Source organism: Callionymus lyra, chromosome 1 (genome assembly GCF_982586985.1).
Source record: "Callionymus lyra chromosome 1, fCalLyr1.hap1.1, whole genome shotgun sequence".
NCBI classification, from domain to species: Eukaryota; Metazoa; Chordata; class Actinopteri; order Syngnathiformes; family Callionymidae; genus Callionymus; species Callionymus lyra.
Genome location: NC_141818.1, coordinates 27,847,936 through 27,860,682, shown reverse-complemented (window position 1 = coordinate 27,860,682; position 12,747 = coordinate 27,847,936). Strand labels below are relative to the sequence as shown.

At 39.3% G+C, this 12,747-nt stretch overlaps 3 protein-coding genes across 4 annotated transcripts in view; all 3 read right to left on the bottom strand.

Moving 5' to 3' along the window:
• fdx2 (ferredoxin 2) overlaps positions 1-12,006 on the bottom strand; it is an 81,758-nt gene extending 69,752 nt beyond the window's left edge. Inside the window, exons 1-5 of one of the 2 annotated variants that reach the window (XM_087799332.1) lie at positions 11,841-12,006; positions 11,533-11,581; positions 10,691-10,797; positions 10,531-10,618; positions 10,309-10,473 (exon numbers count right to left, since the gene is read on the bottom strand). In XM_087799332.1, the coding sequence (XP_087655458.1) occupies positions 10,317-10,473; positions 10,531-10,618; positions 10,691-10,797; positions 11,533-11,581; positions 11,841-11,991 (552 nt within the window). In that variant the 5' untranslated portion in view covers positions 11,992-12,006 and the 3' untranslated portion in view covers positions 10,309-10,316. Of the gene's footprint in view, positions 1-9,779; positions 10,474-10,530; positions 10,619-10,690; positions 10,798-11,532; positions 11,582-11,840 lie in introns of those variants that run through there. The other variant, XM_087799324.1, reaches the window with a different exon arrangement.
• On the bottom strand, positions 2,304-3,013 carry LOC148088727 (forkhead box protein D2-like). Its single transcript, XM_087803348.1, has one exon. The coding sequence runs from the start codon at positions 2,985-2,987 to the stop codon at positions 2,304-2,306; it is 684 nt and encodes a 227-aa protein (XP_087659474.1). The 5' UTR covers positions 2,988-3,013.
• On the bottom strand, positions 3,914-9,433 carry zglp1 (zinc finger GATA like protein 1). The gene is made up of 7 exons (XM_087802147.1): positions 9,360-9,433; positions 8,548-8,872; positions 8,398-8,453; positions 7,902-8,173; positions 7,731-7,840; positions 4,896-4,989; positions 3,914-4,154 (listed from the first exon to the last, which is right to left on the bottom strand). Exons 2-7 carry the CDS (start codon positions 8,864-8,866, stop codon positions 4,034-4,036), a joined length of 972 nt encoding a protein of 323 aa, XP_087658273.1. The 5' UTR covers positions 8,867-8,872; positions 9,360-9,433; the 3' UTR covers positions 3,914-4,033.
• Positions 12,007-12,747: the final 741 nt, after the last annotated feature.

Genomic DNA, 12,747 nt, shown 5'->3' with positions numbered 1-12,747 from the left:
GATCTCTGGCTCGACTCCACAGCACCTGTCAGGTCTGAGCTTTACGAGCGCTGAGCACAGGAGGACATGCCGAGTGCAGAAGAAGTGATTTGGAAAGAGGAGAAGGGAAATGGGAGGTGAAGAAAATAGAGGGATATTTGTGATGTTTATGGGCTTCAGATTTAAATGTTTATTTCAGGTGCAAAACGTTCTATTTAAGTGCTTTTACACTCCACCCACATCTCTTCATGTGCAGAACAAAACAAACAGTGATTGAATTTAATAACGGATTCATTCATCGTTCTTGTTAAACAGTGTGAAGTCATACTCTCACACTGACAATATGTTCTGGGAACTTAACCTCTCAGGGACAGCTTTAAATGATTGTAATTATTAATATGTGTTTTTTAATCCTCAGATGAACTGAATCCCTCAAACAAAAAGGACCTGCAGGAAGTGCTTGTAGAGCTTCAATGTTGAAATGTTTATGTGTCACTCGTTTTGTAGGTGAATAAAGAATAAAGCTTCTACGTTGGATTGATGTAATTAAACATGCTAGCACAGTGCGGTAGTTCAATTAAATTATGTTGAATAAGGACTTCTAAATTCAAAAACATTTTAAGATTTTAAACATGTTGGTGATATTTTTGCAGTGGACTATATTTTTACATTTTCTTATGTAGCAGAAATAAATCCATGGTCAATATTTTAGGGTGTCAAATATTGCCATATTTGTGATCTGTTATTACAGTCATAATTTTTGCATTTTATTACTTTTAAAATGTCTTATATATTTCCAACTATTCTTCTTTTTATACATAGTTTTTTGTTAAATCATCATTATTGATGAGTTCAATAATTATTTTTCACATCATTTCACATGTCATCATCTGTGTCCTTTTCCTCTAAATCCTTCTTTAACGTCTTTGCAACATGAAATACACTCCAGTGTGCCAGAGAAAGCAAAGAGTGATAACTGAGGAAGGAGACGACAGCAGAGAAGCTGCTAAGCGGCAGATTTCCCACCTCAGCTGGGATTTCCTACCAACATTACCGGTGATATAAACAAACTCAGACATGAACAGACAAAGTCAGTGTTATTTTGCTGTTGTATGTTCTCTTTCACAAAAAGGGAAACTGTGTATTACTCTTTTATTTATTGTGTTGTAGTTTTCGAATACTTGAGATTTTTCTGTGTTTGTTTCTTCATTCCTTGTGCAAGATTAATGATGTTTTTGTCTAAGGTTAGATTGAAATATCTGATTCTTACTGATATTGTTCTTAAACTATTTTCTCTACATATTTATATCACTTTATTTTATTAAGTAAAAATACACTTGGATCATGAATAGAACAATTATTGTTAAAAACTCAACACAAAATAAACGAAATTAAATGGAAACATTGTTTACTTACATGAACAATGTTTCATACTATACTTCAGATTAAAACCGGGCATTATATTGTCAAAATAGCTTCTTGATGGCTTCAGGTTAAATTATTATACCTTCATTTTTTTAAACTTATTAAAAACACTGCATACATATTTTATATTAAAAATAACTATCAAATAGAAAAAAAGGCAATTTTATTCATAAAAACAACCAATTGAGTGATGAAGTTTTGATATTACAAACATCTATAACTACTGATTGTATTCCCTTTTTTTTTTTTTTTTCTTATGCTGGTCAACTTTTACACAATAGCAAACGCTCCTGCTTCAGTTTTGTGTTTTATATCTCGTCATAATAAATACATGCCTTTAAATTGTCAGATTCCTTTTACTCAATCTATAGTTAAACAATCAATTCAAAATGTCATCCGTGAGCCTGTGCCTCTATTTAAAAAAAAAAAATTGTGTTTAAATTATTGTACGTGCGTGCATGCGTGCGTGCGGAAATAAAAGCAGAAAACAAGTCGATAGTACCTTTTTAATGCTCGTTGCCATAGAGAGGTTGTTTAGGAACTTTTGGAAATTTTCCGTAGGCATGAGTGTGTGTGTGGATGGTTCCACGCCTCTCGCCCGGATTAACTGGGATGAGCTACAGCCCCCGCAACCTCCATGAGGGGTTAAGCGGTAAAAAAGGATGGATAGATGGTATATAAAAGATAACTAATTAAAAAAACGTGTTAACAGAAAAAAAAAAAAAAAGTACTAAATTTAGCTCTACTTTTTCTTCACGCAAAACTTCTCAGTCGAAATGATTGAAGTATAATAAATACTGAGGTTAATTTCTATTTAAAAAATAGATGATCATCAACAAAGAGTTGAAGTGAAGTAAAACTTTTAATTTAGATTAAAATGTATCAACTCCACTGAAAGGTTATCTGCGAATGACAGCAGGGACGACCAGCGGAGAGAAGAAGGGGGGCTGAGGGGCCACGGGTGAGACCCTAGTACCCGGGCAGTGGCCCGCAGCACCGAAAGGTGACGGGAAACTCTTGATGACGTACGAAAGGGTCGGAAAACCGCTGTGCGCTCGCATGAAGTCCAAGTCGTGGCACGAGTCTGGTCCAGCTGAGTATCCATGAGATCCGTAGAAAGGAAAGACCGACATCATCCCCCTCCCCATCCTTAGGTGGTCCTGCTGACGCTTGAAGCGCTTCCTCCTGCGGAGAAAACTCCCGTTTTCAAACATGCCTGCAGACATGGGGTCTAGAGTCCAGAAGTTCCCCTTCCCGGGATCCCCGGGCTCTCGTGGTGTTTTGATGAAGCAGTCGTTGAGAGAGAGGTTGTGTCGGATGGAGTTCTGCCAGACGGGGAACTTCTCCCGGTAGTACCTGAAGCGCCTGCTGATGAAGTCGCAGATCTCGCTTAGGGTCAGTCTCTTCTTGGGGCTCTGAAGGATTGCCATCGTGATGAGGGCGATGTAGGAGAAGGGGGGCTTGAGCAAGACCCCCGTCTGGCCTGAGGTCTCCTGCCGCTGTGATCTGTGGTCAACAGTCTCCTGTGGACCTTCATCCTTCAAGCCTTCCCTGCTCTGCGCTGCTCTGTCGTCCAGGGTCATGCTTGGAGCAAGAGTTCGCTCCAGAAGGGTCGCAGACCCTCCTCTCCGCTTTGATTCACTGCGAGTGTGACTGAACCTCTTGGACTTTTTAGGAGTCCTCCGCCTCTGTCCCTCCCACCTCCTCAGTAGAAACACTTTAGCTGACAGATGATGCCCAGCACCACTGACTCCACCAGTGTGACATGTGTGGAGTCTGTTAATGTCTCATGAATCATGTAGCTCTACATCTTCCTTCTTCTGTGCTTCTTCTGCTGAATGACCCAAAAACTTCTTTTTTTTTGTCAACAAAAAGATGAATGCAAATTTTAAAGGTGGGTAGAGGAGGGTTGAAAGGACTTAAGACCTGATGCATGACCATGATTCAAAAATTGTAATTGATTTGAATATCGTTTATTATTTAAACATTGATTGTTCGATAAAACTAGCTTTATTCATCCCTCTGGATATATAGTCGTTTTAGTTTAATATTAACATTCATTTGATGAGGTTTCTGTTGAGAAGAACTTGACATTCTACAATTGATGGAAAACTACTCCATTTCTAGTTCCAGCTCAAAGTAAAATAGACACTTAATGGGTTGGTACTAGTTTTTCCCCATTAACAGTTTTCAAACAATTTCTGCCGTGTGAGGCCACACACTCTGGACTGCACGCTGGGCTGAACAAACTATGTGTCAGGGAGAATCACTCGACTGCCATTATACACTTGTCTAAATCACCACATGTTGTTTACCGCCTTATTCACACAAACTGAATCCTCGTGTAGGAAAAACTCTTTTAATGATCACCCTTTCAAACAAAATTGTGCACCTTCAAACAAACAAAAATGATCATGCAAACACCCAAAGCAGAAATTTAAAGATCGCTATATAAATACAACATGGATATAGGTTTGTCGCTTGTTTATCGACATAGAAGCAGTGAAAATTACAGACTTTGCTCAAAAATGGACAATTGTTTGTTGTCTTAAGTTCACTTGAGCAAGGAGGACCAGACAAATTAGACACCTCCACATGTGGAGATAAAAACCTCTTCAGATACGTGTGTTTATCTCCTCTGAGACGTGGACCTCACAGACGTTCCACACTTCAGGCAGCACACGTTAGAGTTGCTTTCTTTACGAGGAATGTGCCAGCAGTTCCCACAGCGCACTCTGTACTTCTTGTACCTAAGACATTAAGTAAAAGACCCAATCAGGTATATGTCCAGTAATGATCTTACACAATTAACATTGTGTATTCATTATGCACATACAATGAGTATATCCTCATCTTCCTAATCTTCTGGGACTCCTGTCTATTGTATTATGTTTTGGCCTTTTAGAGTTTTTTAATGTGTAGGTATTTTTAAATGTATATTGCTTTTGATTGTTTAAGTGCTTTACAAATAACTATTACTTACTTACATAGAAATATTTAAATTAATTGAAACTTGAATCAAAGAACACAATGTGATTTGATTCAGAATGCATGAAGTTTTACTACCAATTGCTAAATGCAAATCTTTTTACCAAAGTTTCATGAAGAAGAAAAACAGTGAAAAAGATAAGCTTGTTAATGAGAATGTTTATAAAATGTTAAACAACACTAACTTCTAAAGATGACTGTAAGTATAATCTTGTTAAAGTTAATAAATAAGTATGCATTAATTTGAGAAAGTTAAGATGTGTTGACAACCACATGTACTTAATAAATGTTCATAAAAAAAAAAAATTAAATTAAATTTGCATTGAGTCGGCGTTATAACATTTACATTTAAATTAAAACTCAAGCATTTGTATGTGTACATTTTACTTTTTTTATGATTTAACAGGTATAAGAAAGTTTAACATGGCTCTTAGTTCAGTGACTGACTTTGACACAAACAAATATATTAAAATTAAATGAAGTGTTCTGCTTATCACAGCTACCTTATCCCACATGCATTGCAGAGTGGAGTTCCATCATCAGCATCTCTCCACATCGGGGTCTTTTTGGTGCAGCATGATGCACAGACTTTATGCCCTACGAGAGACCAGAAAAATGAATAGCCAAAAAAAAAAATTTGTGATGAGTGATGAGGTTACAAAGCCCCATTCTTTTTTCAAGTCAATTCAAATACTTCACTCATGCCATGCAATAGTTTGGATCAACAGCCTTTTATACTTAGATACCTTCACTAAATGATGACCAGGATAGTGTTTTTTGCTAGACTTGTGTTGAAATGTCTTTAAATATTTTGTAAAATAGAAGCTCTGATTAGATAAACTATTCAAATTATTGCAAACGTTAAGACTAATTATGGTGATCTGTCACCCTCTACTGGAGCAAGAAAGCACTTCAGTTTCATTCACCTTCATAAATACAGTAACTCTCAACTTGTGAGACACTCCTCTTGGACACATTCCCACCACAACACACCACAGCATAGAACAGGACACTGGCCACCACAGACTGGTAGAACATGCAAAGGAGTTTCCTGCAGATGTTAAATGATCGGAGCCTCCTCAGAAAGTACAGTCTACTCTGAACTTTCTTATACACATGGTCTGTGTTGCAGGACCAGTCCAGTTTACTGTCCAGCCACACACCGAGGTACTTATAGTTGTCAACTATCTCCACCTCGTCGCCTCTGATGGACTCTGGACGAGGCTTTGTCCTGGACCTACCAAAGTCCAAGACCAGCCTCCTTGGTCTTTGAGGTGTTCAGCTGCAAGTGGTTCCTCTCACTCCAGTCCACAAAGTCACGTATAAGACTCCTGTACTCGTCCTCCTTGTTGTCATTGATGCATCCAACAATGGAAGTTTTGTCAGCATACTTCTGGATGAGACTCAGCTCGGAGTTGTAAGTAAGTAAGTAATTAATATTTATAGAGCGCTTTTCCAGACCAGGGTCACAAAGCGCTTAAACAATCGAAACAATACTCAATAAAATATATACTAAACGGGTCAAGATAACACAGAGAACATTCCAGAAAATCAAGGAAAAGCCTGCACGAATAAAAGTGTCTTAAGATGTTTCTTGAAGGAGTCAGTAGACTCCATCAAGCGCAAAGAGAGAGGAAGATCATTCCAAAGCTTAGGAGCAACAGCAGGATTTCTCTCCTCTGGTCCTGAACCATGTGCGTGGAACCATCAGTAGATTCTGATCCACAGACCTCAGAGCCCAATTTTGAGATTTTTCTCAGTTAAAGAAAACAGTTTCTGGTCAGTTTTTTGCATTGTTGTACTAGAGATATAAATTTGTAAAATACAACACCCAGGTTTCTCAGGCTCAGTTTGACAGACTGACCCAAGTCACCCAAGTATTGACTCAACCCTGGAACCTTATCATCAGGAGCAATAACCAGAGCTTCAGTTTTGTCCACGTTTAGCTGCAAAGTGTTTTCACTCAGCCACTGTTTGATTTCTAGCAAACAATTGACTAAGCAGTTCAGCCTCTGGGGCTCAGTTGGATCAAAAGAGCAGTAAAGCTAGATGTCATCAGCAAAAATGTGGTAAGAATCAGGAAATCTCTGAAAGATTTTACCAAGGGGAATCAAGTACAACAAAAAAAATAAAGGACCCAGAACAGAACCTTGAGGGACTCTACACAACTTATCCGCTGATTCAGACCTTATTTGATTTGCAGATACACTAAAACTGCGCCCAGAAAGGTATGACGAGAACCACTGTAACACAGACCCAGAGAGTCCCACTTCATCCCCCAGTCTTCTCAGCAGGATCTGGTGATCAACTGTGTCAAAGGCTGAGGACAGATCCAAGAGAACCAGAACATTTTATTTACATGGATCAGCCGACATCATGATGTCACTGGACACTTTCAGTAAGGCTGTCTCTGTAGAGTGATGTTTTAGGAAGCCAGACTGAAACTTCTCATGGATGCTGCTCTGATCCAGGAACAATGACAGCTGCTCAGACACCACCTTCTCCAAGATCTTGGACAAGATGGGAGCTTAATTATAGGCCTGAAATTAATGAGTTCAGTCGGCTCTAAGCCTGGCTTTTTGACTTTAGTAGAGGTCTGAAGTGTATATGGTGAAGAGGAGAGGGACCAGTACTGTCCCCTGAGGTGATCCTGTACTGCAAAACCAGTGTGTCAGTTTGTCCTGCAGCAGAGTGTAAAAGATGTAAAAGAGTGTAAAAGAAGAGTGTACAGATGGTGTAAAAGGCGCTAGAAAAGTTTATTGTAGTGACTATCACTCAGTGGTGGTAGTCTTCAAAAAGACACACCTGAAAACATCCAAATAACTCTGGTTTGCTTGTCTCTAACGCCCATCTTGTATTGAAGCCTGAACATGAGGAATTGTTTTGAAGAAACTTAAATGCGTCTAAATAGTCTAAGTTGGTTTGAAGCTGAAGTTATCAATCTCTCCCATTGCAAGGGTCAGGCGTGCAAGATTTAGGCTGATAGCCTAGCAGCTTCTGCTAAAAAACATCAATAGATTTGTTCACTTGTTTTTCAGAATTCCTCATGTTCAAAACAAGGTGGACATTAGAGATGAACACCACAAAGGTATTTGGATGTTTTTAGGAGTGTCATTTTGGACGAAGATACGGATGAAGACCATTTAGTCGCTACAATAAAATTAAGATTGTCTTTCATTTTAAAAAGAAAGATTACTCTTTAAATGATCCAACCATTAGTCAACATAAGGGTGAGTAGAAAATGATATTGTTACAGATTTACTCTGCCTTCAATCGTTCCCTGCTACATGCGGAACACTTTGGAGCTATCAGTTCCATGGTTTTGCTGGATTACTTACGAGTTCCATTGTTTGTGACGTCTGTCCCTTCATCAAAGCTACTCGTTTTCAGAGTCAGGGACGTCCGAGTCCTTCTCCGGGTCCTCCGAGCACTCCTCAAGAGCTTCTTACTGTCGAGAAGACACATTTTTAAACACTTCAAAAAAGGCTCACGAGAGCCAGGATTCTCACCTGTACTTTGACGTGATGAGGAGACGGTATTGATCCTTGTTGTCGTCCAATTCTGTGTCCATCCTGAAGAAAACTCCCTGGACATTCTGGTCATGGATGTTAACACTGCGGGTTGGGTTGGACTGTTTTCTAAGAGTCTTGGTTCTGTGCGTTGCCTCAGAGGAACAGTTGTTTGAAGTAGAAGGAACAATTGTTGATTTATCTGAGGCACTCTGCTTGTTCTCCTGAGTTTGGAGTAGAGAACATCTTGACTGAGCTGTGAGCATGTCTTCCTGTGCAAGTGGTGAGGATGATGTATTCAGTGGCAGATGAAACACAAAAGGCACCTCAGTCACACTAACAAAGTTGCCGTTATAGTCCAGTGTACATGCAGTGTCCAGCACCTTTTCGAGCGAAGTCAACTGACTTTCTTCTGCTGTGCTGTCAATAATAGCATCACACAACATTTGACTGTCGTCCAACATGTAATACGCGTCTTTCGAAGATGCTACATGACCTTCTGGTAGGTCTTGTGGAGCTTGTGTGTGAGGTGGAACGCAACAGCTCCTCTGACTGTGATCAGAAATGTGACAAGTTTCAAACGATGATTCCACCATCCGGTCATTTTTCTTGGATTTCACCTTTGAATCGTGAAACCTGCCACTACCTTCTCCTCCGTCCTGCATGAGTCTCTCACACTGCAGGTTGATAAGACTCAGAACTCGCCAGGGACTGCTCCGTTCTGGGCCGGGCTCATCCAAATCCATGTCCTCACTTGCAGTTTGACAAGGCATCATAAATCCAGACTGTTGACTGTGACCCTCGCTGAGATTTGGGACAGTTAAACTACCTGTTTTGGAGTTGTTGAGCCAAGTGGAAATCAAGCTTGAGTCAATAGTGTCAAGGTTTTCATGGCACTGAAGCCTCAGGTTAGAAACCTCCTGAAAAAGGTAATGGAGTGAGGATTTGGAGGGCTCTTGTTCCATTTGTCTCTGGAAGAAAACAAAGGTTGTTGTATCAATTGCTAATGCCCGAGAAAGGTAGATTGTTTTTAGACATTTCAGAGACATAAGAGTAACAGAGAATCAGGCGTACATAGAAAAAAATCACAATATTCTCCATGTTTAAACCGAATTTCCCCTAGCGTAGCGGGACAAATAAAGGATTTCTGATTCTGATGTTTGTCCTGAGTGAGGAAACATTGATCATTGGAGGTGACGATCCAACCACCCGTGACATCATTTCAATCAAAGTTTGATTTAATGGGAAAGTGTCTCTTTTATGGAGGAAACAAATTAATTTTGCTGTAGTTGAAAAGTTGTAACTGTCAGGACGTGAAGAAAAAAAGCGATTATAAACGAAACGCATCATTATAATACAAATGTTGATATCGTTACGTTAAATAACAATATCGTTTATCACACAATTATACTGGACTTTCAAAATAAATCATCAGTTTCAACAAAAAAATAAACTTACCACGAGTGGATTTGAAGACGCCTTGTTGGGTCCAAAACAACATAGTTTTAAAACGATTCTCTCTACATGGACTCCACCTCAGCCGCGAGCCTGATGCTAGCTGGCGCGAGCGCCTCGATTACAAAGACGCCGACACCCGACAAACTAGTGATTGATGTTAGCTGTACGGTACTAAAGTACCATATATTTGCTTGAAAAGTCCCATAAAGACGGTCGAATCATAACGTGAGACGCATGTAATCGGTCGGTTATTCGACTGCTTACCTTCCCTCAGATGGATGTTTGTTAACTTGATCCAAGAAATGGTTCCGACGCGTGTTGTGATCCAGGTAAAGCCACACAGGTGTTTGTGGTTTGATAATTTGATTCCTCCGCCATAACGAACATCGTTTTGTGGAATTAGAAACACTTACCAAAAACGTTTTTAAAATCATTTTATTGCACATTTAAAAAGGGAATAAATGCCAGGTGTATGGATGAGACACTGGACTGTTTAAAAAGTACAGTGTAAAAGTAAGCAACAGTCAGCCTCCATTTTACCATCATTTTCTGTCCCGTTCTGGATTTATTGCAAAAATTGCACCGCTTGACATCCTCATACAAGAACTAAAACAGATCATATATTTTCAGTGATACGAAGTTTAAAAGAATAATATATTTGGCAGGCATATACTGAGCAGAACTTGGAATTATTCACTCTTGTCATCTACCAACGTGAAATCCTGATGTGAATGTCTTGATGTCTATGCATTGATACCCGTAGACCCAGCGTGTCACTAGATGGTTTGATCAACCTCACTTCTTCTCTGCTGTCTCTGTGTTTAACTGGAAATCTTCTACATAAACCAGGTGATGGTTGAGGCTCCGCCAGCATCACGGCGGCCTCCTTACTTCACCAGCAGCACATGAGCCGAGTGAAGCGGCACTTCTATTCCCCGTTCAACTTAACGTGTAGCGTCAGTGAGGTTTGGGCACGTGTCCGTCGACATAAAAGTTCCGCGTAACTTTGGGCAAAGTCAGCTCCATGCCATCGAGCTCCGGGGTGAGAATAATCTGACATCCCAGTCGGGAGTTCTCCTGAAGCATGGGAGCCATGTCCAGCATGTCATCTTCCCTGAAAATCAAAAACATACATTAGAAAATAAAAGGAGGCGACTAGACAAGAACATACCTCTCGTCGGGTTCTGGCAGCTTGTCGAAGTGAGCAGCGCTGACATAGACTTGACATGTCGAGCAGGCAAGTGAGGCCTCACATGCTCCTAAACAAACAAGAGAATTGTTTTTCAAAATAGGCTCTAAATGTCCAAGAACAGAACCAGATTTGATCCAACCTTCGAGTTCAATTCCATGCTTGTGGGCCAAGTACAGAACATTGTCTCCTACTTTGGCTTTAACAGGAACCCGTTCTCCAGAACGGTTTATAAAAAACACATTCACCCTGAATAACAACAAAAAGGGGATTTTAGTAATGCATTCATTTACTGAGGTAGCCTTTTACAAAAATATATTTTTAAAACACTCCATTGAGTCAAATGTCAAAATGTAGGTATGTGTGTATTTGCCACTTGCTGGATATCAACAGTGGTCAGAAAGTCGGTCATGTTCTTGTTTGTCCGAATATTAAAGATTTACGATTGATCAAGTACACATGGCACAAATCTCTGACAACATTTTTCAGGTTTTCACTGTACAAAACTCCCTCACAAAACATCTAAGGCAAGTAAAATATTTGTTGGAATCCATATCATAAAAAACATTATACATTTATCTGCAAGTCTGTCAAATATTTTTTAAATTGATCAATTCAAACATTATAATACTTGTATAATTATACTTGTAATCTGACACACAAGTAAAGTCAGACCAGCTTTGTTTACTGGAATTTCACTAATTTAATCAATAAAACACATCTAACTTGGAATTATGTTTATGTAATGAACCTATGGCATGTTTGTTCAATCTGGGCTATCAGTTTGCTTTTAATATGCATATTTTCAGAACTAAATGTTACAATTTAATGATAATTAATTGTTAAAAAATAAGTTATTTTTTTCTCCAGTTTTTTTGTTTAGCAAGCCTACCAAGTTTACCATCCCTTTAAAAAAATGGGGTAAATATTAAGTTATGACATTCAAGAGTCACGCTTTCACAATAAAATCAATAGTTAACTAACACTTCTCCAGGTGTTTCTGAGTCACCAGCTCCTTCATTGTGGTGAAGACCTGTGGACACACAGCATGTTTAAGTACGTTATTCAAGTTTAAAGCACAGAAATGATCAAGTTCGTGGCGACAAGGGCGAGTTTTCATAACCACGTCTGGACACACAAATAACTTCTCATTTCCTTGTTTTTTAAATAAATACGTTATAATATTGACGAGTTACTTCTCGACTTTAATTCAAACACATTCATCGAAACGTTGACCTGCATCCACTGACACCGGCTACATGTTCAGAAGTGATGCTAAAGTGTTAGCTCACCTATGCCTGTCCGTAAATGTCTGTTGATCGTCCTGTCAGTTGAGCCTACGGTGTGTGGATTTGTTAGACTATTGGTCAGAGTTCGCAATCTGGAAATGATACAGAAGTGACAATACGGCAGAGCTCGAGTAAGTTTCAAAGGCATGCTCATGCTCGACCGGACCACTGCAGCCGCCATGATGTTTTGATCACGTGATCGAGTCGAGCCAATGGCGTTGGCTCGTACTTGGCTTGTGCGTTGAAGTGTTGGTCGACAGACTCGACAGCAGGGGGAGATGTTACTGCATCCAAAATGTCTCATATTTGGTCCCCATTAAAAAGAAGCTTGGACACCCATGAAATAGAAAGGAGCTCTGGTACCTCAATTATCTGTTCTTTGACTTCCTTTATTAGGACTCGATGTAACTTGTTTTGGCCTTATTTCAAGATACCTCTGTCCTTACCATGGAGGATATTTTAGATGTACACAATTAGACTGACTTGGAGGTCATGTCAAAGACCAGGTGTTAAACATTCATCAAGTCAACACTAACCCTTAAACACTTCACGTATTCTTAACATTCATATTTTTCATTTAAAGGCAGTTTCAACAGTGTATTTTTTTGTTTTATACGTCAAACTTTGAAACTTTGAAAATAAATGTGTTTCCAAATCCATTTTGTCCTTATTTGCTTCCTGAATCTCTGAAGTTTACTGGGAAGTTACAGGAATGAAAACAAAAGCTGTTTTTTGTAACGACCATGAAGGTGTACTGTGTGACAAGGCAGACATGTATAGATAAGAAATCTGATACCGGGTTGCATAGAGCGTTGAATGTAAACGAGACATGGACTGAGTGAAGGCAGCAAGTTTCTGTCAGAAACTTTCTGGTATATAAAATAGAATAATAATTCAACCCCACAATGTT

Excerpts from the sequence above, each read along its gene's own strand:
- LOC148088727 (XM_087803348.1), bottom strand. The coding sequence starts at position 2,987 with ATGACCCTGGACGACAGAGCAGCGCAGAGCAGGGAAGGCTTGAAGGAT.
- zglp1 (XM_087802147.1), bottom strand. The coding sequence starts at position 8,866 with ATGGAACAAGAGCCCTCCAAATCCTCACTCCATTACCTTTTTCAGGAG. Across the intron at positions 8,454-8,547 it reads CATGCAGGACGGAGGAGAAG|TCAGAGGAGCTGTTGCGTTC; the intron begins GTAGTGGCAGGT and ends TTCTGATCACAG. Across the intron at positions 8,174-8,397 it reads TCCACAAGACCTACCAGAAG|GAAGACATGCTCACAGCTCA; the intron begins GTCATGTAGCAT and ends CCACTTGCACAG.